Source organism: Pieris napi, chromosome 16 (genome assembly GCF_905475465.1).
Source record: "Pieris napi chromosome 16, ilPieNapi1.2, whole genome shotgun sequence".
Taxonomy (NCBI): Eukaryota; Metazoa; Arthropoda; class Insecta; order Lepidoptera; family Pieridae; genus Pieris; species Pieris napi.
The window spans coordinates 10768474-10794124 of NC_062249.1; the positions used below are offsets into that span (position 1 = coordinate 10768474).

At 35.6% G+C, this 25651-nt stretch overlaps 1 protein-coding gene across 1 annotated transcript; it reads left to right on the top strand.

Moving 5' to 3' along the window:
* Positions 1-93: 93 nt before the first annotated feature.
* On the top strand, positions 94-25480 carry LOC125057499. Its single transcript, XM_047661222.1, has 27 exons — positions 94-650; positions 1092-1261; positions 1562-1721; positions 1828-2061; positions 3214-3563; positions 4135-4275; positions 4962-5171; positions 6459-6656; positions 7109-7228; positions 8309-8422; positions 10390-10764; positions 11814-11940; positions 12427-12896; positions 13971-14216; positions 15108-15285; positions 15816-16128; positions 16347-16498; positions 17187-17343; positions 17943-18263; positions 19368-19623; positions 20269-20746; positions 21819-22036; positions 23279-23370; positions 23976-24147; positions 24614-24749; positions 25181-25403; positions 25459-25480. The coding sequence occupies exons 1-27, from the start codon at positions 530-532 to the stop codon at positions 25478-25480; spliced, it is 5754 nt and encodes a 1917-aa protein (XP_047517178.1). The 5' UTR covers positions 94-529.
* The last annotated feature ends 171 nt before the right edge of the window (positions 25481-25651 follow it).

Here is a 25651-nt window from a genome sequence, read left to right on the forward strand (position 1 = left end):
ATTCTACGCCTTTAATAGCTTAATCAGGAATGTCAATTGTCCGTTAGTTTTTGACATATAAAGCTGTCATCTAAAAAAATCGTTTTCAGGTCTCGTTACCAGCCATAAAATAAAATTTATAAGATAAAAATAAATTATCATAAAGATAAAAATAATTGCCATAAAAAAAGTTACAAAGAGAATACCGAAAGTTTTCTTCGGATTAAATAAAAACTAAAGAGGTATAGGCACTTCTTACTAGAAAGACTATCAAACCCCGGCGGTGTAGGTAAAACTTTAAAAGAAACTTAAAGGAAAATGTGAATAATTATTCTTTTTGAGTTTTTTGTTAAATATTTATAAAGCCCTTTTAAGCTTAACGGTCTCCGAGTTCCGACTCCTTACCAGGCCATAAAATTGAAAAAAAAAATTATAAACAACAACAACATTTCCCTACTATGTATTTTATTATTATCTTTAATAAGTGAAGTACTGATAATGATTTCTTTTAACTGTTTCTGCAATTCCGGTTAATGCTACTGTTAATAATATGGAAATTTGGGAAAAATTTATTGATGCTGGTACAAGTTTCAAAGACATTAGCAGTTTTAAAAAGATTATTTCTTCTGCCCGAATTGTACTTACAAATGACTTAACTGACTTTGAATCAGGTAAACATGCATTTTATTCGGTTTTAATCTATATCTATACTAATATTATAAAGAGGAAATATTTGTATTAAAGTATGTTTGTAACGAATTGACTCAGAAAGTACTGGACCGATTTTAAAAATTCTTTCACCATTTGAATGCTACATTATCACAGATTATTATAAGCTAATTTTAATTGCAAGAAAAAAATAAGGAACCCTACTAAAACTAAAATAATGTTACCCAACATGTAAAGAAATGCCTATAAAATATCTATCATTGCATGTTCTGCAAAAACTATTGATGGTAGAAAAAAAGTGTTCCACAATATTAAAAAACATATCAATATCAACAAAACATGTTAAAATATCCACCCGTGTGAAGCCGGGATAGGCTGCTAGTTTAATCCATATGAAACAATGGTTTCTCAGAAGTATAAGAGACTTGTTAACTAATTCTCAGATTGGTTTGTATCGACTTTGCTCCGTCATCCAGTTAATCTCCTAGACACTCTCCAGAAGAAGCGGGGAGACTCAGTGTGGATCGAATCTATTGTGGATGCCTTGGCTCTGCTAGCAAATTTATTACAAACTCATAATGGATTACACCTTTATTATCATCAGATTGTGCAGGTATTTTTAGCTACTATTAGTACATGCAGGACTATAACAAATAAAATGATTGAAAAATCTTACATTCAACCGTGTCAGAGACAACTTAAGATACAGAAACTATACAGATACTTATACTTAGCCTTTCTCATTTTTTTAATATTTATTTATTTGGCCTTTTTATGCATTTCATAAAATATGAAAAAAACTATTAAACTGTTTCTTCTGAACTAAAGCCAGAAGAAAATGTCTTGAATATCTATTGTGTGATTATGTGAGAAAAAGTGGGGGTTTCCCATTATCCATAACAACATGGTGTAGGTGTGTTCAATGGTATCCGATGGAGCCTGCCGTACCCCTGCGCTAACATGCTTGTTACATACAAGTCACCATAGTGCGGCTCCTGCCAACCTACAGCATCTAATAGCTGAGTTTGAGTACCCTCGTGTGTCAAGCCGTGGTCCTCTTGGACTACTTATTGGTGAGTTGATTTACTGGCTATTGATAGTTCTTTAACCAACTTCAATCACATTGATTCTAAGTTAATACTATAAAGGTAAAATTGAGCACTAGTTTCTATCCATCAGGGTCAATTTGCCGATCATGGCCGCAAGTAATAGAGGAGCAAGGTGAGCGAGTATGGCGGGTTTTCCTACAAGTGTTGGAAGATGAACAGCTGTCAGGGACTGCCAGAGCTGCAGTACTGGAAGGTGCAAGTGGCATATTATCAGCATTTGGGCTTGAGCTACCCACTGCTGATCTTTTAGGATTCTATAACTTGCTTCGTACCGCTGTATTTCTTCATCCACGATGTCATACTGGTATGTGTATTTATAAGCATTATGAATAAAACTAGCCAAGTGATTATTAAAGCAATCAACATTTTCTTATTTCATCCAATTCAGATAAATCTATATTATATAGTATTTATATATATTAATAAATATAAAAGAAAGTCGTGTTTGTTACAACACTTATAACTCGAGAACGGCTGGACCGATTGCCATGGTTTTTGATTTGTTGGATTTGTTTCCGTCCCGAATAGCAGAATAAGCAATAAAATATCGGATAAGTTATCGAATAACAATAAATTAATTAATTAATTTTACGAATGCAAAAACCATATGGTGCCATCTGTTGACAAAACTACGCATCATTTTACGTCGAATTCGTGTCAGTTCAAGAAATTCCGATCTTGAGGTGAATGAGGAGATGCATAAACATGCTTTGATCCTGATCAAAAGATGTTGGATATCAGAAAGTGCTTAACATGCAGTATCGCCATATTGACGCTAGAGAGAAGATGCCTAATGTGTAAAACTGCCATTCTTCTTTCGCAATGGCAAGCAATAAAACATTTCTGTATTTGCAAAAAAGTTGTATTAATGTAATACTTAACATTAATGAAATCCTAAAATAAGTTAAATTAAAGTAACAACGATATTATAAGGTTGTAGGGCGGAACGAAGTTAGCCAGGTCAGCTAGTTAATAATATAAAAACAGTTTTAAATAAATTGGAATTGGATATTTGCAATATATAAACATTCAATCCATTGTGCTAGTGCTAATACCAAAGTAATACTCTCTTAAATATAAAACTTATTTATATTAAAATGGATTGAATCAATTATGATGAATTTGAAGGAATTTTTTATAGCTTAAAATAAAACTTATAAAAAGTGAATTTGATTTGTTGCTATTTTGATGATTTAAAGATTTTATCCTTGTATTACAAATACAATTTATATTTATAAGTTATGTATTGAAATTGTATTTGATAGCAAAACTTAATTTCTCAATTAAAAATAAGGGGGTTATCAGTTTGACTTGAATGTCCAGTAATGTCCAATAAAACTTAAATCACGATAATTTTTTAAATCAATTAATTCAAATTTTTGAGAATTGATTGCCATACATATCTTCTATATTTCACATTATTGTAAAGTTTATTTTCGGTTTTGTTACTCCGCAGTATGCATGCGCATTTTACGGTGTCATGTGTCGCTGTTCAGCGAACGAGCTTGTGAGGATACAACGTTGCGTATGCGTTTATGGGAACTCGGGGTCGAACCTGCGTATCGCGCGCTTTCCGCCATTTACCACCAGATGGCGCGCAATCGTCAGCTATACCCTACGCTGGCAGCTGAGGTGCTAAAGTACGCTGGAGCATCGCAGGCCGCAGGGCGAGTTGTTGCCTTTCGAGCGCTTTACGAGTTACATACATTGCCGGACAGCAATGTGGTTTCACCCCTCTGTTACATACATGTTCCTAAACTTGAGTGCAAGCTGCGGGGTGACGTTCTAAATGATGACGTTGTACTAGTAAGTTCGTGTGTTGTATTTTTAATTTGATTTTTCGTTTATGTACACTTCTTTTTGTTTAAAAATCTTACTAAAATTAATTGAAATTATTTAGAAAATAACTTTTAACAAACGTAAGTTAATCAATAAAGCTTTTTATAAATTATCTTTGACCTTGGGATTGATTTGCTCCAGTTGAAACAATTTGTATGACTCAAAACTTAGAGATCAAAAGTAGTTAGTAGTAAGTTTAAATTTAGAATTAATTTATCATCTCTTCTATTGCGTACTTCTTTGCCTATATGAATAAAGTTATTTTGAGTTTTAGTTTGAACATGCTTTAACACTTAATACGGCTTGGGTAAGGACTAAGGATGATGATTATACAATATATTTATATTTGCGGCACATTGCTTAGTTAAGTCACATAATAAAATAATTGATTACTCATAAATAATTAAAGGCTAAAATTTATTAATGAGTGAATTGTTAATACCTAATATACTATATATGACTTTAAAAAAATATGTTTTTAAATACTCCTTTGCTGGAATGAATTTTGGTGACTCGGTTAATTGAGACTTGTCCATAGATAGCGTGGTGCATAGAAACTGGAGTGTCGGGTTCATCAGAGCTCGTCAGTGCTTGGATAGAGCGGAATACTCCGCTATTGTCTAGCAGAGAGCAGCAGCTGGCGCGAGCTGTCCTAGCTGCGCCAAATACTTTGAGAAAGGTCAGTAAGGACAAGGAAATTTGTACTTTTAAACACTACAATTTGACTTAGGGCCTTCCAAGAAAAGAGCGTTCCAACTCTTAAAAGGCCGACAGCGCACTCGCGATCTGGCAAAGAGAGTGTCCATGGGCGGCGGTGTCACTTAAGATTCTCTCCAGCGTGTTTGCCCCCTGTTCTATATAAAAAAATTTCTGTACACTAAATATAAATTTATATGTAGAAATAAAATTCTTCAAAAATCACTGTAAAATACCAATAAAAACAAAATCATTGGCGCTACTAGAACCTTTTTAGGGCTGGGCCTCAGATCTCTTCCAGGCCTCAGTATCTGTTGTAGGTAGGTGATCAGCCTCCTGTGCTTGACACACGCCGTCGATTCCTCGAACACGTCCTCACGATGATCCTTCACCGTTCGATCGAATGTTAAATATGCACATAGAAAGAAAGTCCATTGGTGCACTGCCGGGGATCGAACCTACGACCTCAGGGATGAGAGTCGCACGCTGAAGCCACTTGGCCAACACTGCCCTAAAAATATAAGCTAGTAGTTATTAAAGAATGGCAGATTTTTAAAATTATCTTCAAACACACTTGGTTGTCTATATTCAGGTCTAGAAGAGAGTCTAGAGTTTAATAAGTTTTAATATTAATATATATAAAATAAAATACATTTTTTTTTGTGTTAGTGGACAATTCACGTGATGGTAACTGAAAGTTGTTGTTCAACTAGACGTCAACGCAGTATAACACTATGCCAGTACTTGTTCGACGTATCGAGTGAAAAGAATTCGGAAAATGAGTCGGATAGGTTATATGCAATGGCTGAGATGCTAGATATTCTGGTGGAGGAAGTTCTTAATGTTGTTGGTGGCCATTCTACGGATTGCAGGAAAGAGGTAATAAAAAAATACGTTTCTATTAATTTATAGATATTTTATTCGACACCTAGCTTTGCCTGTTGTTCTCACGAGAATGTAAAAGCGTGCTCCTATTTCACCTTGCCTAGAGTCTGGCTAATGAAAGAAGATTAATGAATTATTTGAAAACTTTCGGATGGCAACACAGAATGTCATTGAATTTCTTAGGTTAGTATGATTTATTGTCTTGATACTTCATGCAATTACTCATTTTTATTTCTATTATATATTTTTTTCCGATTAGTTAACAGGTATTAGCCCAAAATTTGTTTTATTTGATAGAATATTTCGTTTCTTTCGCAGGATTTATTCCGAATAAAGTTGTGTTTTATAATAAATATAGTTTTAGTTTTCCATGCTATGCTAGCCATTTTAAATATCAATAGTAAAAGACTAAATACGTATAGTTTTTAATTTCATAGAAATACAGTTACTATCAATGTAAAAAATAATTAAATAAAATCAAGTATCAAGTAAGTTTAATCCACAAAATATATCAAACTTTTAGGGATACCATACTAAAATTATTTGAATTTGCCGCGCTTTTTCGTTATCTTCTTTCAATAGCCAGACTATACTTCTGATAGACGACAAATCTTTGTTTTTTATTATTTATTACTTAAAGATGTCATGTGGAGCATGGTGTAATGGTTGCAGCTCCTTACAAACGTTGTGTAAAACAAAGAACTTGGCGAATGAAAAGAGTGACGGAGAGTTTATTGCCAGTTTAACGGATTTAGCTGGATATATTCGGTAGTGGGGCGATTTCCGTTCCCCATATAACGCGGTATTTTCCCGCTATAACGCGGAGATGTCACAAGTTATATGTCTGTAGTGTAAAATTTATAGTGTTTTTTTAAGTCCATAAATAGTTTTGCGTAACTTTGCACTTGTTTCAATTGTGTTGTTATAAAATTAAACTAAATAACTTAATTGAATTCGTGTTTCTAGTTTTTGTATTGTTCAAAAAAGTTTTTACGAGAATACGCCTACAAAGCGATTTCCTATAACGCGTTATTATTTTTTTAATTACTGTATTTATTTCGCTGCTTCAGTTTAACTAAGGGACTACTTATATTTGGTCGTAAAAACCGATAGTCGTAACAGCCGATGACGTTGTGATTAAAAACCTAATACAATAGAATTTAGCCAAGACCCTTGGTCATATTGACCGGTTTGAAATGGTTTTGACTGTATAAGTTTCGCAAATTTAATAATAAAATGGGATCGTGGCGTCATTTGTTTTTACATTATAAACTGTTGTAGGGCGATTGTGAGCCGATAGCAGGAATTAGCGCACTAGTATGTGTAGCTTTGCGTAGCGGAAACAGCGGGGCGGCGGTAGCTGGGGCGAGGCTAGTGAGAGCACTATCAAGCTGTGGGGTCCGTCATCCTGCCGCTATACCTGCTGCGTTGTCCGCTGCCCTAGCGTCTCCACTAGCGCCATCTACAATTGAATTGAAGGTATGGTTATTAATAGAACGGGGCAACCGGGTAAGAAGTTCACCTAATGTTAAAATGGGAAATAACATCGTAAGGGCTTTAGGGAGCGTTCAAGTATTACGTCACCCAATTTTTGGAGATTATTGACCCCCCCCCCACGTAACGCGCCGTAACGTTTTTCGGTACCCAATAGTAAAATGTTTTGTGACCACCCAGTGACTCTTTAGACCTAAAAGTTACCTTTATGTGGTGTTAAAGTACTGGAAAGTCGAAATAATATTAACAATAACGCGTAATTCAAACCCGCGCATAACGTTTTACAAAAAGACCCCCCCCTCCCAAAGTTCGTTACGTAATACTTGAACGCTCCCTTAGACTGATCACCTACTTGCCTATTTGTAACCATGATAGAGAAATCTGAGGACCAGATTAAAAAGTTGGTAGCGCCATTGGTATTTTTTTATGTTTTTCAGACATTGCGGGTGGAGTCGTTGCGTGATGCAGAAACGCAATGGCAATGCTGTGAAGTTGTCTGTAGTTCTGGTATTGCACCACCACAGTTTCTGGCTAACTTCACACTGGCTGCTGCCGAGGTACGTAAACTGCGTTGCGAATATATAAATACTAAATAAATACTTTTCGAATCATGATAGAATTTTTTACTTCAATTTTTCAGAAATTTTGATAATTGTCAATGTGAACTTATGGTTTTTAATTTCCAAAAATATGAAATTTGGTGTTATAAAACGCGTATGTGTACTACTTGACAGTCCGTATTAGGCAATTAAGGTTTATAATAATTTACTAAAAATATGAAAAGATCTTCCTACTACAGTTTTTAAAATCGACTTTATATACAGGTTTTATAAGATTTGACTATAATTATATGAATCATAATGTATGTAACTACTATGTAAAATTCCTTTTAAGACAAATTTGCACGCCATTATATGTGGCAGAGTATGCGAACTTTAGATTGTACCACCATAATATTTTTGCTAGAACGCTTTACTTGCGATATTTATGTTTTTCTCCTCATAACTTTTGTCTGTGGTATAATTTCACTGATTTAAATAGAGTCAATGTACGGGGTATTTAAAAATAATAGAAAGTAAATTTTCAAGAACAACCCTTATGAGAGTTGGTTGGTGACCGCACACAGATTTACTTAAGTTTAAATATAATCTTTATAAACGTCAAACGATTATTATAATCTTTATTGGAATTAAATATAAACCATAAAGTTACGAAGATAACAGTATTTGAACGGTTCTTTCGATCCATCAGTCGTGAATGTACGTATCCAGAACATATTATATTTAACACTAAAGAATGGCATTTCCAAGAAATGCATTGGCATTTCCACCCGTAAACCCTCGACGTCCGTCGCAATGCAGTTTTTGCCGCGCACCACCACTATGTGGAACCAGCTGCCCACTTAAGTATTTCCGAATCAATACGACAATAAGGCCGGCAACGCGAGCGAGCCCTCTGGTATTGAGAGTGTCCATGGGCGGCGGTATCACTTAACATCAGGCGAGCCTTCTGCCCGCTTGGCCCCTGTTGTTTAAAAAAAATAGAATAAATCCTGAGAATATCCATTTTTAATTAAACTATTCTGAAATATATATTTATTTTCTTAAAATTAAACTAAATATATATGCAATTTGCAGATTGTCTTAAGTAGTGGTCGCGCTGAAACGACGCTCTTTTGTGCGTGTGTTCGTACACTGGCCGCTTTAGTACGCACACACCGGGACAGTATCGATAAAATATTGCTTAATGAAGTAAGTTGTATTTTGTTTTCCGTGTGTGTATTTAAGAAGACACTTTACCATCCATATAGAGTTTATGCAACTGTCATAATATAATAGAGGGTATTAAAACATGAGTGTAGTTTCAAATACTCACTAATTTACGTTAAATCTTATGAATTTACATGTCTGCCTCTTTTTACTGCCGTTTTTTTGTTTCATCGATATTCAAACTTTAATTATTTTAGTTTTTAAATTGATATTAAATTAAAAAATTAAAATTAAAAATTAATTTAAAACAAAGTCTTATACAACGTTTAGATTAATAGACCAGTGCAGATAGCCTTCAAAATAAATAAAAAGTGAAAAAAATTACAGTAGGATGAAACCCATTAGAAAGGCAGGGGAATATGATCAAAATGAAAGGAAAAATAAATTACGGTCGATCTGAGGTCGGGAAGGGGTAGGGGGGGAGTTTTAAGGGTAAAAAACGGTTTATCTCGATTTCCGGCAAAACTACAAGTCCTATCGAAGAAAGTCAAATGGCAAAGTTGTAGGTAATAAAAAGATCTAAAACTTTTGTATTTACACATTTTTCACATAACCTCAAAATTGGTGTGAAAAATTCAAAAAACCAAGTTTTTGGTTTTTTATTTTTATCTTTTACAAAAATTTATTTTTTTAAACGAAATTTGGTGAAAACTTACCTTATTATGTCCCAAATATACTGTAATTTATTTGATTAAAAATATTTATTTGTTCGCCTTATTTTGAATTAATATCGAAAAAACACCCTAATTTTCAATCGAAAATTCTGACGTCAAAATTTCAGCTTTTTTCAAAGGGTTGGTGTGCTTTCAGTTCGTTGAAATCTCTACTTTCCTATGGTAAAAAAATATATATATATATTACCATAGTAAATCTTCTCAGAAAACGCAAAAAATCGTATGCAGTAACGCCCAGACCTGTCATCCCCTTCCTTACTTCTCTATGAAATACGAAAATTTTAGCCCATCTAAAGGCTAAACTTTTTTTTTTAGGTCACTCAGGTATATATAAGTTAGTAAAATAGTAATAAATAGGCATCTGATTATAATTTAAAGAAGATTCATAGAGAAGTAGGGAAGGGTATGACGGGTCTGGGCGTTACTGCATACGATGTTTTGCATTTTCTGAGAAGATTTTCTATGGTAATATATATATATTTTTTTACCATAGGAAAGTAGAGATTTCAACGAACTGAAAGCACACCAACTTTTTGAAAAAAGCTGAAATTTTGACGTCAGAATTTTCGATTGAAAATTAGGGTGTTTTTTCGATATTAATTCAAAATAAGGTGAAAAAATAAATATTTTTAATCAAATAAATTACAGTATATTTGGGACATAATAAGGTAATTTTTCACCAAATTTCGTTTAAAAAAATAAATTTTTGTAAAAGATAAAAATAAAAAACCAAAAACTTGGTTTTTTGAATTTTTCACACCAATTTTGAGGTTATGTGAAAAATGTGTAAATACAAAAGTTTTAGATCTTTTTATTACCTACAACTTTGCCATTTAACTTTCTTCGATAGGACTTTTAGTTTTGCCGGAAATCGAGGTAAACCGTTTTTTACCCTTAAAACTCCCCCCCCTCCCCTTCCCGACCTCAGATCGACCGTAATTTATTTTTCCTTTCATTTTGATCATATTCCCCTGCTTTTCTAATGGGTTTCATCCTACTGTAATTTTTTTTGGTTTCAAAAATTATCGGCACTGGTCTATAATTTACATATTTTCAATTTAAATTATAGGAACTTTTTTAATCATTGTAGTATTTTCGTAATTTTTAGTTTTTTCATTATCTAAACAATTTTTGAAGGTTTACTTCTACCACGTGTGAATTGCACACATGTTTTTTTGTTATTTTTCAACCAAATATACAAAAATGTAAGAAATGTTTGAATATTGAACCTTTTATTTGTATTTTTCAATAAATTTTACCTTAAAAACATTTCAGGTGAGTAAACGTATAGCCGAGTTACCCGCACGTAGCTCCGCCCACTCGCGAATTGAACGTGAATTGCGCCGAGAAATCCTCTTATTCCTTGGGCAATGTCCGCTCCAAGCATCAGATAAACTTGTTCGTCACGCTACATATGATATAGACCTGGGAAAGCATGACATTGCAAGTGCGTTGGAAGCGGCAACCCATACTCCATCATTGAAAGTGGAAGAGGCGCAAAAGATGGCGGATTACCTTTCGAAGATATTGCGCTCTAAAAGACCGAGTGATCCGCCTATTTCTATTTTAATATGGCTGGCTCGGTCTGGGGCAGATTTGCTACCATTTGCGGCCATATTTCCGCAACGAGCTCTGCCTGAGCTTTTTCAGGTGAGAATTGTTTTTTTACTAGTGTAAGTCTATAAGATATTTTAATACTTCGAATAGTGGTCATATTTTTTATGTAAATGTTTGGGAATTAGGTTTGAAGATATTTGAGGTATACTCAGAGTGGCAATAATTTCATTATCTGCGTTAAACGATATATTACGTAACGTAACGTATTAATTGTTTACAAGAGATGGTTTTGATAAGAGGAAGAAATATTTTTATTTATGTGTGCTTGCAAACATGCAAAAGTAACGTAAAAAGAAGGTAGCCAAAAAACAACGCCGTCTATACTATGATTTTTAATTCCGTAGAATTCTGACATTTCATAAGTGTTGCTAATAAAAAAGTTCTCCACCGAAAAAGGGACAAATTTGACTTATTTAAGGGCAATAAAAAAAATGCTACGTATTTTTTATGTTTGACCTACAAAAAGGTAAATCTAACCTAGACTTTTGACCTACAAAAATAACAAATATTTCAATATCACGAATTTTATATCGAATTAACTTTAATTTATTTTATTCTTTAGCTGGCATCAGCCTACTAATTCCTTTTAAAAAAAATTATGTTATCTTTACTTGTGCGTTTTTTACTGTTTGTGATGAAAAGAAACGTTATTACCACTCGCCGTTAAACCACTTTTAATGCGACTGTGCACTTAATAAAATGTATGTCTATACTCAGATGTTCAGACTCGTATTGAAATTGAAAAATGTGCCCGGCCAAAAAGGTTTGCCATCACTGACATATAATCATGAAACAACATGATAGATTGACCAATAATCATGAAACAACATGATAGATTGACAAATAATCATGAAAGAACATGATAGATTGACAAATAATCATGAAAGAACATGATAGATTGACAAATAATCATGAAAGAACATGATAGATTGACAAATAATCATGAAACAAATACAAAAATCTGAGGCACAGACCTAAAAAGGTTGTAATGCCACTGATTTATTTATTATTCGTATAACCCTGCCGATTCCCTTTCCGCAAAAATTCTAAACTTGTACATGTATGTATTTGAAATTCCGTAGAGCGTAGAACGCGAGCGTAGTGCGGTGACACGTAAAGCGTTGGCAGCGCTCGCAACCGCTGTACTCAAAACTCTACCGCCTGGGGATCAAGAGATGCAGCTGCGTTTTTTACTTACTACTATCCAAGGCTAGTATTATTTTATACTATACTAGCCGTTTCCCGCGTTTAAAATAGGAAATAAATAAAATTTTGTTTCATTATTATTATTTTTTCATATTTTTATTATTCTTATTTTTAACTTGGCCTCAAACCAAGACCATTTTTCTTATATATATATATAAATGACCTCTTTATGTCGTAAACGTTTTTGTTATATAAGAAAGAAAGAGAAAGAAAAACTTTTTACTCTGTCCTTAGTCTACTCTGGCCTCAGTACCTATGTTTTGCGATGTTGGCTGGGTATGTTATAAAGACTTTTAAGTTTTAAATTAATTAAAAAAAAACTTCAAAGAGAAGGTTTATCAGTTTTAGATAATATTTGTTGCTTCGAGGCACGTGTGCTTGATCAGTTTATTTTTGTAGGTTTGCTCACAAACTTGAAGGCTAAAAGTTCAATTTAGGGAATAGGCCAAATATCCCCTTTCAGAGTGTAAAACATAACTTTTTTTTTAGATTCAACACAAGAGGGACGCTTAGAAATTCTGTTAGCAGCATCACAAGCAGTTCGCGATGATAGCGTATCTCTACGTGCAGCAATCCTAAAAGCATTTGCAGTCAATGGTGGCTTACACCTGACTTCATCACCTGTATCGTGTGTTCCACCTGCGGATCTCATTAGCTCTTTACTCTCCGGTCCATTACCGCCTCGATTCCCCCATTTTTACGACCGCCGCGCTCTTGAAAGCATCTCATCGGATTGTACTGATTTGGTGGTGGAGGCAATCGATGATAATTGCAACTTTGGAAGGTTGCTGAACGTCCTCAATGAGATTAGAGGATCCCCTGGGCTAAGTAGGCGGGTTTGTTCGATCCGGGATGGGATTGTGCCAAGAAAGTTGTTCGCGCTAGAATGTATTGCGCCGGACGTTGCCTTTCAGTTCATCGCTTGGAATGCCGAAGTTTTGATGGAAATAAATTCTGAGGTTAGTGAAATGTGGCATAATTATGTTAATTCATGGATGCTTGTTAGACTTCATTAACAGGGTATTTAAAATGCCTAATCTATATATATAAAAATGAAACCCGTTTTCCGTTGTCACGACATAACATGAAAACGGCTTGACCGATTTGTCTGATTCTTTTTTTATAATATTCCTTGAAGTAAGAGGATGGTTCTTACGAAGAGAAAAATTAAAAAAAAATGAGTGAAAAAGTCTAAAAACAACAACAAGTGTTAGTGGAGGGGTTCCGGGAAGGTAAATTTTTATTTTTTGACATAATGTATTTGTTGTATTATCAACTTTCTTTTTTTTATCTTACTAGCTAGACCGGTGTCCCGAATAGCAGAATAAGTATTAAAAAAAATAAAGAATCGACTGTTAGGTGGTACGATGTTCGCCAGGCCAGCTAGTCATTAATAATAAAACAATTTTTTGGGTACAGATAGTGCAATACATGAAGACGCGCCCCACTATTCCTCCTTACCGTTTATAGTATATGTGTGCAAGCTTCCGTCAATGCTTTAGTGTTATCGGTACACACACTACAATGAATAGACTAATCAGAAGAGTGTCATGGTCAAAGTGAAAGATGCTCTACTTCAATTTTATATTTTTTAACCTACAAGGACTAACTTGCTTCATTATTCATGAAATCTTCTTTTAATATTAAAATTAAACATTTAATCGTTTTACTTATTTTTAAAGATAAAATTTACTATTTTAAAAATTAAATTACTTTCCGCTTATTTCATGTGTTTTAGTAACTATAAACTTCTAAACAATCATTTACATACCTGACTTTTAAGTAAAACACATTTCTCGACATTTAAAACGACTCTGGACCCCCGCACCCCCGCACCCCGCGATCCCCTCAACCAAAAATTGGTGGGGCGCGTCTTCGTGAATTGCTCTATCTGTATGAGCCACCCTCAACACTTATATTTTACGATATTACCAAATAAACAAGAATTATCATAACAATCGGTCATGTCGTATCGCAGCGTTACAAGCACGAGACACGATGACACGAGAATTATATATATTTAAAAATTTCAGTCAACAATAGATACAGTTTGTAAATTAATAGAAAGCGTGAAAATTGATGATATCCGAGCGATACGGAATCTCGCGGAATGCGTTCAAAGAGTAAGGCTAGAGAATTCAGATGTGAACAAATTGTATGAAGCAAGCGAGAATTGGCTAAGGAAGCAGAATTTGTACGAAGTGACGAGAGAACTTAGGAGAAATGAGTTGAAGACTGAGTGGTGGGAGGTCGTTCAAGGCGTTCGAGGTATGATAAAGGTGAGTTTATATCCATTTGGTCTACATCATTGCGTTGTACCTCCCAACCCTCGTGCGCTGGAATCACCGCTGTGTGGAGCTCATCTTGCGAATAATGTGGGACAAATCTTTGTTTTTAATTAATTTTATTATTATTTATTGCTTAGGATGTCATGTGGAACATAGTGTAATGGTTGCAGCTCCTTATAAACGTTGTTTTAAACAAAAGACTTGGCGATTAAAAAGAGTGGCGGAGAGTTTATTGCCAGTTCTCTTCCGTTCTACCTTGATTTGAGAACACGCAGTAAATGTAAAATTAGAAGCATTTAATGTATATTTATTTTTTGACGTTCATAAGTGTACATTGTGTTACCTATATGAATAAATGATTTTTGACTTTGACTTTGTATTATATATAGCATATAAATGTATTTTATACATAATTATTGTTTAGTTTAGTTTTTTATTTTATTTATTTAAAAAAGGCACACACACACACGAAACACATAGAAACACATTCATGTGCATCAATGACAAGTGTGCACAACATTTAGAGGAAAATATTACCTACAATGATAAAGAGAAAAGAAATTATACAATAAAAATAAAAGACAAACTTGATTAAGAAATGCACCTGATGTTAAGTGATACCGCCGCCCATGGACATTCACAATGCCAGAAGGCTCGCAAGTGCGTTGCCGGCCTTTCAAGAATTGGTACGCTCTTTTCTTGAAGGACCCTAAGTTGTATTGGTCATGGAGAATGTCTTAAAATTGATCTGCTTCGCATGTACTCAAAGCGGCCCATTTTTGATTAAAGTGATTGTATTTCTTTTTTTCTCTTGTTTTCAAAAGGTCAATAAAAATCAGAAATGTCAGCCTTCAATAAACTCGTTTCATAAATTATTTTCAGGCTACAGGAGTTAAGTCAGACGTAGTGGGAGAAGAGGCGGTTAATTGGGCTAAAGCGGTTCGGGAAATTTACGATGCGGGTATAGAACGTTATGCCCCACACAAACCCTACTTGTTGGACGTTTTGTGCGTTGCTCTACCAGCATTAAATATTCAAGAGTTTGAAGAACTGTTTAATGGTATGTTATAGTTCTTTTAAATTTATTTTGTCGATAACACAATATATATATATACATACAACATTTTCACACTAAAATACTTTTATTTTACCATCTTAAAATGTAGGTGGAGACAATAGAGCATCGTTGGTTTACTGGTAGAGTGTAATTTTTTTAACTGCTTTATAATTTTCAAATTAAATTGAAAACTTGTTCGTAAAGAAAACTGATAAATCTAAGACTCAAAATCATCTATTGCCTAAATAAAATTTTTGCTATTTCACTAGTGACTGCATTATTTTATCTATCTTCAAACAAATACGAACGAACGACACGAACTCAAAATACACGCCGGCAGCCGCAGTGCGCACCCAAACGATTTCGACGCAACATCCTTGTCACTCCGATCTTTCGCACCTATTGTACATTGCCTATCGCTGATTACAATACATTGGAGTGTTTTCCCAACAACGATAGCCATAAACCTTATAGAAGACATAATTTTTCAATTAGGAGATCGAAAATTACTATGAAAACAAATATACTTTCAGATGACGTGAATTTCTGCAGATGGGCTGTTCCTGCGTTGGTTTACCTCATAGAGCAGAAAGGAAACGACCAACCACTGAAAAAATCTCAAATCGTGGAACTCCTGCCAATGTTCTGTAAAGCTCCAGTGGAATTTGTGGATCGATTATGGGCGGATTTCGAATCAAATAGCACATTTGAGGAGAAGATCGAAGCGGCCTTAGTGATAGGAGCTGGTGAAGCTTGTCTATGGGCGGAGAGGATTGTGCTAGAAGACACGCCCCCTCTTCAGATGTTGCAACTACTACCACTTGTGCCGTCTGATATGCGTCGCCGGTGAGTTCATATGCCCCTTTACGAAATGCGTACTTTTAAAACAGATTTTTATTTTCAAAGCGATTTCAGCAAATTTAAACCACATCGGAACCTATGCTATATAAACGAGATTTAAAATGTTATGGATTTATTACACATATATATACATAACATTTATTACTAACAAAACACACACATACACATACGATATATTATTATGTTATATCGTATGTTTCCAGAATGGCATCTTCTGCGCTGGCCGCTGCAGGTGTGACAGGAGCAGGGGGCGTGGCCCGTGCCAAAGAGGGCGTGGCTGTTGCAGCAGTGAGGGCGCTGCTTGCTGCCACACCTGGCTTGGAACTCGTAGACATTATTGCTACACTCGCTGATGGTAATATACTTCATGGTATTTCTAAATAATTGTTGTCTGATTTGTTCAGATTAAGTCGTGATTATGAGTGCAAATTAAATATTAAGTTCTTTAACAATTGCTGTTTAGTAGCTTTTTTAAACAAACAAAAATAATTATCAATTTAAGCTTAAAATCAATTAATGTAAACCCTGTTAAGAACTATTTGATGCAGCTTTTTATCAAGTTTCTGCCCTGCGATTCTGTAACTCACTTCACGAACTCACACAGCGGTTTTCGCATCGGCGGTCTCTCTCAAATCAGTCGTGAAGCAGTCATTTTATGATTTGGCATTCTGATAAACAATAAACTACAAGCTCCCACCTTTTCAGAATGCCAAATCATAAAATGACTGCTTCACGACTGATTTGAGAGAGACCGCCGATGCGAAAACCGCTGTGTGAGTTGTGAAGTGAGTTACAGAATCGCAGGGCAGTTCACAGTAAAATTTGGTAAAAAAAAAATTGAATAAATATAAAAACATTATAAAAGTAAAGTAAAGTCGGTCCATGAGTTTGACAATGTACTTGTTGGAATGATTTTTTATAGGAAAGGGACAGCTACATAAATTTTTAGTTTTGTATTTAACTTATTGATCGATGCACTGACGGACACATCAGGTTACCAGATAACTAATTTTATGGTAACACTGTTTTATATCCACGTTCAGATGAAACGGAATGCGATTGGTTTGAGGCAGCTTTATCGCAATGGGCTCGCAACGCAGCCGCAAATGCGTATGCCGCGGATATACTACAGCGCCTTCACGAACTTTGTTGGGATGCGCGTACGCGCGGAGTCTTACGCGTTTTGATTCCTATGCTACGGTAACGGCTCTTTTATATTATAATTAAAAATTATTCTGTTACATAGATCTCTAATTCATTGAATTTCTTAACTTATAAGAACTCACTCTCAATGCCTCTATATCACTAATATCAGATGAGCCTTCTGCCGGTTTGCATCCTGTTCTATAAAAAAATAAAAATATTTTTAAAAATTATATTAACTCTACTAAATGAAGTTTTCTGAATATATTGTCTAATTATAACTCTTTATAGTTAACATTTTATAGTCTAATCTTTAATCTAAATTCTCTGTCTAATTTCTTAATCTTTGTCCTATACTAGAAATATTATACAATCGTGTATCACCACTTTTATTAAAAAATTAAGTGAAGCTACTATCTATAGGTCTTCAGATTTCTTATCTGTTCCATGTTTTTTTAATGGCAAGTAGGTTATCAATATTCTGTGGCTTGATACGTTTACATTTTTAGGTCTAAAGCATACCGATTGGTCGATGATTTCCTTCAATATACGAGCAAGTGTGTGTATGTTTGACCACGTGACCTCTGTGTCGGGAGTCTTACACGCCGCCAACTCTGCCAACTGCTCTTATTTATGACAACTCTTACAATTTCCAGGGCAATAGATCCATCTCTGGTCGAAGACCTTATGTCCCAATGGTCCAATCGTCTCATTGGGGCGATTCGCGTGAAGCCCCGCCCCGGTGGCGATCGACGTGCGTTGATACGTTGCCTAAACGATTACGTACGAGCTCTCACGCTCCTTACAATTGCGTTCGAAAGAGTTCCGAGAGCACACCACGAGCGACCTGATGCTAAATTGCACCAGGAATTATCCTCTCAGCCATTTCAACTGGTTCGGGAAGTCAGCACGCTGTGTGTTGCGTTGAGACAATCCGTGCGAACTGCGTATGATGATAATCTGCGGGAACTCTTTAGGTGAGTTTAAAGTTTTTAAGATTTATACAAGATTTTAAAATAGCATATAAGCAGACGGAAAAAAAAATATGCATCTATATATTTTTTTATATAACGAAGGGCAAACGGTCAGAAATTAGCCTATGGACACTCGCATTGCCAAGAGCAGGGGCGGATCTACTTAAAGGCTTTTTGGACTGCAGGCCACGGCCCCTTGGGTACAAAGGGCCCCCAGTCTTCACTGAAAACTATATATATATATAGGATATTTTGAATAAAAAAAATTCTAAAATTTTTAAAAATCCAATCATAAGGTTGAAATCCCTGAGATCAATCAACTCATGAGCGATGCGCGTCTATAGAACGAAGTAGGGAATTCCCCGTCGCTTGTTTTCGGTCGGTGTGCGTCTATTATTGGGGAATTCCCCGTATAGCCTAGAGCTCCACAAATTCACGATCCACCCATGGCCAAGAGGCTCGCAAGTGCGAAGTGACGTGTCGATCGCGTGAATGGTAAATCAGTTGACGTCTGTGTCCCAGATGCGCAAACTATCCACCACTCCCTTGTTCAATGCTCAAGAAGATTGCCGGTATCTGTAGTAAATGTAAATTTAGAATCAAATTAAAAGAAGTATGCGTCGAACGAGTTATCTTGCATTACCTAAAGTACGTACGAACTATGGCAAAAAAATGTTTACCTACGAAGGCGCACAGCTGTATAATAAACTACCCACAGATATAAAAAATATGACTTCTATTAATTCATTCAAATCGAGGCTAAGTGAATATGTTAAAGAAAATTACTTTTAAATTCATTTCCTATTACTTACTTATTACTTACTTTTAATTCATATTTCTTTGTTTACTTTTATTTTTTAAATTTATTGCATGTACTTTTGTTATATTTTATTGTGATTATTTTAAGAACGACTACAATGTTACGTTATCTAGAGTATTATTCTCATGTAAGTGACATCTTTTGTCTTTTTTGAGAAATAAAGTCTTTAAACCTAAACCTAAATTAACAATCTTTTCGTTTGACGTTTATGAGGAACTTAGGAGCTTTCTTTGGTACTTGTGAATGAATTAAAAAGAAATCTATAAATCGCTTTTTCGTTTCGCCAGAGTGTTTGAGTGCGCCAACTTCAAATGTCTAAGTGCGGCGCTGTTCTGCCGTCAAGGGGCATCTTCGACATTCCGTGCTTTACTCGATGATGCCGTATGGGAGCGTCTCGTTCAGACATCCATTTCATTGCCCATCGTCACACAAAGCTACGCTACGCCTCGGCCAGTGGAGACGGCTTCGGTACAATCGCGGGTTTTTCTCTCTACGCTCACTGATGACCCACTTTTGTATGATTTGCATGAAGGAGTTCTTCAGGTATATTATACTTTAAAAAAATTAAAGCTTTATTTAAAGGCCGACAGCGCACCCACTAAAAATGGGTGTCTATGGGCTGCGATGACTGCTCTTTTTGAGCGTCCCGTAAGCTCGTTTGCTCCCTTATTATATAAAAAAAAAATAGTGGTTGCAAAGTTCTTCTGTTTACAATTGCATCGGCGACAATTGAACACAGAATTTTTTTTCTTAAAAATACTATTAAATGTTTATATTTACTTGTAATGTAATAATTAATAAAAAAATATGTGTGTTTACTTATGTATACGCGTTAGAAGTTATACTTTGGCGTAGAAGAAGATAAAAAGTTTTTGAAAAATTTTATCTTTCGCCTTATTCTACGTTCTAGAAAAAACGACACTAACAATAGAAAAAAGGTATTTAATACATTGAAAGTTTTATTATAACGCATTATCTATCTAATAAAGTTTATTTAATAATTCGGGGTGTCGGTTTTTTGTGACGGCGCGCATCGTCAGATGTCTTCATAAATCTTTAGTCCCTAGAAGATTTGTGTTTCCTTTTAAAATATAAAAATAGAGTGTCCATAGCAGTTATTAATTTTGAATGTGCGTAGTTTGTCGACATTTGATTTGAAAGTTATACTATTTTGTAATAAATTTTCAGACGGAGACTAGCGACGCGGAAATGGTCGGACAAGCAGGTGCGATATGGGTACACGAGTGCACGTACACATTATCGATACTCTTACGTCACAGCGTGCGTTCGCTACCACCGGATCTATACCTGACACCCGTACGCGCTGCGCTTGCGACGTCACGCACGCGCCCGCTACGGTGGCTTCTAGCGCAGGCCGTATGTGACGTACCGTCACTCGTAGATACCCTACGTGACGATTTGCTCGCTGTCGCACTAGACACGGCAGAAAATGGCCTAAATGCAATACAACTATACGTACTCAGTGTGGTTAAACCCGTTCCGTTGGATGTCGCTCGAGCGACGGGGGTTTTGACTGCCCTAGTCCTGACTGCGGTGGAATTGGAATCCCGGTCTCCGAGGTTGCTCATAGACACCCTTGAATCGTGGTCGCGCGCTCACGCGGGTTTGGTGTTACCCGACACCTGCTATAAGGAATATGTGGCAGGTAGGATTTCTTTTTCAGTTTTTTTAGACCACTTGTTGAGCGTCAGAGTCGAACTATATCGCTGTGGGGCCGTTCAAGTATTACGTAAGCAGATTCACTGCAATTTATCCCCCCCTTCAGTACATAAACACTAACACACAGACACACACATACACATACTTACGCACACACACATACCCCATGTGGTTTTCTTATATGTATGTGTATCCTTATAAATATTTTTTTTGTTAACGTTGCAGCCTATGTAATAATGATTGTTTATTCTCACTAATTTTTTCTCTACTTTTTAAGACCTGTCGATGCGAAGTGGTGGAGGCCTGATGACCTGTAACACAGGTACCTTACCTTTAGCAGGCATCAGTCTCACACAAACTAGCATTTTCCCTAAATAGAAGTAAGACACTAATTTATTTATAATAGTATATAACTGTCACTTGTTTATGTACTAAGTTTTTGTGAGAAAAAAATGAATAAAGATTATTATTATTATAAACGGATTAATATTTTGTAGGAATCTTCGGAAATGCATTTCGTTTTCAAGCATAGACAATGTAATATGTGTAAAAAAGTAAATAATTACTTTTGACGTAATCACCAACTAAGAATAGCAAGACTACGTATGTCAAAATCTAATAATTTTTTTTCAAATGCAGGACAGTCAGATAGCGCTGATCCTACAACCCTTACATTTTTATGTAAAAAATTCCTTTTCCATTCGTACTGAAATTCCTTTTATTATATAATTACTGGCTGACCCGGCAAACGTTAGAGGGGTGAAAATTAGGGGTTGCATGTATTTTTGTATGCTGTATCATAAAAAAATAAAAACAAAAAATTTTGACTACAAATTTAAAAAAAGCATTCGGAGTGGACGCTCCTTATCACTTAGGGGTTTGAAAGATAGGTAGTAGCCGAGTCACAGGCTTACTGAGTATAAGAATCGGTCGAGCCGTTTCGGAGGAATATGGGAACGAACGTTTTGACACGAGAATTTTATATATACATACATAGAGATAGAAAACTATTTCAGTCAATTATTCGCGCTTGCGTACTCACTGGTACTTTTTTGTAGATTCAGGAAGGAAACGCTGGAGTTGTATGTCGGTAATGCGGCGTGTGTGTTCGAGCGGTATTCGCGTGGCCGGACTTGTTGGGGAATTGGGAACGGTGGCCGTGTCCGCTGCGAATGACGTGCGCACGCTACGCTCGATTGGAGCGACGTTGGGCAGCGCACTGACGGCGGACACGGATAAGGCGTCCGACGAGAAAGTGCACAAAGCTATGGTGGCCGTATGTATTTCATCTTTAAAATGCTCATGGTCATATTACGTTTAATTTGTTAGGTCATATTTAGTTTGTTTTTCTGGAGAAAATATGTAAAAAAAAAATAATATGTATTTAATCTAAATAAGAGATAACGACAAGGTCTGATGAAAATAATGTATGTCGGAAAACTATTGTTACTTCATCGATATGGACATCGTCATTAGCGAAAGATACAAATAAATCGTACAGTATTTAATTTAGATCATTCCTTTTAACATTACAAAAAAGAAGTGCGTACAAAGTACATATTATGTCAGAAGTGAAAGTTGTTGGGTACACTAATTTTTAAGTCTTGTTCATATTTATAAAAATCTAAAACTTTAGATTTCCGAGTCTTAGAAGGGGAAAAGAAAGATCTGTTAGGGATTTAATGAATTTAATTGTCATTAAAATATTAAGTGTCGAAAATTAATACAAATTACAAATTTAATTTTTTAAATTTATTTCTTTGATAATGAAAACACGTGGCATTTAATTTTCAATTCCTCATTTAAGATTTCAATAAATTATTTTGCATAAAATATAAAATACTAATATTACATAAATTCTCTTTACAAAATTTTAATTTTAAAAATAAATTTTTTATAAGGTAATTCACTCTTATCACTCTCTCTCAATCAGTCTCAATCGCTCTCTCCCCTTTCTTCGACAAAAACGCTGCACATCTTCGTGACGTTCCGTAAAAATTTTACCCTCATGCGCCTAAAGAAGTTTCACTTCAATAATAATAAATCGCGTTTCCAATCCTTACAAATATTGAAGATACAGTTCAGATTCTAAATCTTCTTTTTTATTAATTTCCTTCGGTACCATTGATCGGAACGCGTTCACGAGTTCACGAGGCCTTCTCCAGATTTTTCCAAATATTTCTGTCCATCCCTTTCGTTCCATTCGCTTTTAATAATAATAATAAGAATTTATTTAGTGCAAGAATATGGTACAAAAATGTGTAGGTTCTGCCACACAATGGCGCGCAAATTTGTCTTAAGGAATTTTACATTTTACATTATAAGTCAAAGTCAATTCTTATATGATTTGTATCGTACATATCATATCATACTTTAGCTTCCTGCAACACATCTATATCTTCTATCTATCTACCTTTTTTAGGGCGTCCTCTTCTCCTTTTTCACCTTCGTCGTTCTATTGCCACTTCTGTTTAAGGGTATAAATAAATAAGGCATAACTTTTGTTTATTTTTTACAGGTGCGTAAGCAAGGAGGCGCCGGCGCATACCTCACGCTCCTTGCGGCTGCCGCATCCGTATATCCAGCTCTTGTTAATGCGGACAATGCCCGGTTAGTTATTATTGTTATGGGACCATGAAATGAATTTGTCTTGTTTTCCAACTTCTACGTTTTTATAAACCAGTGTATATTGTCTTCTAACGGGATTACTATACTTATAAAACTTTTTCGAAAGAATTTCTTCTTTTTCATATGAGTCGGAATTTATTATAACATTTAGATATCTCGATTGCTTTGCTACAGTAATTTACTTAAGGTAAATTATTAAAGTGAAAACTTCTTTAGCGGCGTTGTACACTTTTTTTGGAATGGGTAAAAAATGTTAAACTCGCGTCAGGACACGTGACCTGATCGAAAATTCGTAAGACGGATGGACTGTAATATAAATTGTCATGTTTGTGTACGATAGCGCAATAGATAAATATTGTATTCTACCACATAAATGTTAGTACTTTTATACTGATAATTAAAGCAATTCGTGCAAAATTATCCCCTAACCATTCCAAAATATCAAAAATGCACAACGTTAATATTCAAGTTTTCACTTCTGTCGGCACTCCCGGTGTGCAACCCGTCGTTTTTTTATAAAATAGTGTTTCAACGGGCTCAAAGCTGACTCATTTTAGATGACACACACATATAACCTTAATTTTTAGGATCGTAACAGATATGGCAACGAAGATAATAGGCCGCGACAAACAGAAATGTCTACGAATACTTTGTGCATTTGCGAAAAACGCGAAGCATAGCGACGAACAAATCGCAGATATTTTTGATTTGGTGGAGCCGACGGTGTCTTTGACCTGTGATCCTTTGATTATTGATTTGGTGAGTGACAATTGGTTTGTGTACAAATTATGTTGCAATACCTGCAGCTGAGTTTCATTATCGGACGTCAAGGCAGAATACAAAATACCATCCGTATCACCTCGACGTCCGTCGTTCCACAACTGAGCGTTTTCTAAGGCAGTTTTTGCCCCGCACCACCACTATGTGGAACCAGCTGCTCTCTGAAGTATTTCGACTTAGGGTCCTTCAAGAAAAGAGCGAGCCAATTCTTGAAAGGCCAGCAACGCACTTGTGAGCCTTCTGGCAATGTGAGTGTCCATGTCCATCACTTAACATCAGGTGAGCCTTCCCGTTTGCCTTTTTTGAAACAATATATTATAATAAAACAACACACAACACACTCATGACAAATTTTATTTGTCTGAAAAAGTAGTCGACTGCATACACATATATATATATTTGGACAATATTAGCTTTTTGATAAAGCTGCTATTATTTTTATAAGTGTACCGCGGCCTTACCGTACGCTCGTCAAGCAGCTCGCGACCGCGTCGTAACGATCGCGGCACAAATCGCTACGCCTCTCGCTTCACCAAGTCTTCAACGTGCGGCCTATTTATTGCTCTTCGCAGAGATAACACGTAAGTATTAATTTAGTTAACGAATAACATAGGTTAACGGACCTTATTAATTGTCCGTTGAGTGAACTCGCAAAAGTTCTATTATTTGTTAGTGCCTATGTTAGGTAAGTTTTTGTATTTTTTATTATGTAATTTTGTTATTCCTTTTGTTTCGTCTGTAAATTTTATTCACTTATTATTTACTCTTGTCAATTTAGGGTCGCCTGTTAGGGCAGGAGTGTTTTTATAAATAATTAAAATTAATACAAGGCTAGGTTATATGCCCATGGACAGTCACGCATGTCCTTTCAATAGTTCTACGCTCATACACCTAGTGTAGGTGTCGTTTATGTTTTACATTGAGAATTTTTGAAGGCGAAAATAAAGATTAAGACATATTTAATAATAACATTTCGTAATAGAAACATTTATTTTTCTATCTGGACCTTTAGGGCGAGTTGAGGCTGAGCGTGAAGGGAGAAAGGAAGTAGAGCCACCTACGAAACGTCGCGCTGGATGTGTTCACTCTCCAATACTCTCGTTGTGGGAGGATATGGCGTGGCGCGGGGTTTTAAGCCGTACAGTCTACGCATTGGATCATACGGATTCTAATATTGTCAAGGGCGCATTGCAAGCACTTTCTAACGCGCTGTCTGTTGACGATCAGTATACACGGTAATTAAAGACCAATTTTTGTTTTGCTTTTCATTGAATTAAAACGTTTAACTAGGTGTAAAATAGCGGCCTCATAGCCTAGCGGTCTTATTAAGTGGCAGCTAGGTGAGGGGTACCGGGTTCGATTCCCTGTTCGAGGGCAAGTTTTAATTTAATTTAAATTTGTTCTCGGCCTTTGGGTGGGTTGTGCGGTACCGGGCGAGTGCCTAAACCGTACATGGAGGTCACGATCGAATTTCTAAAGACAA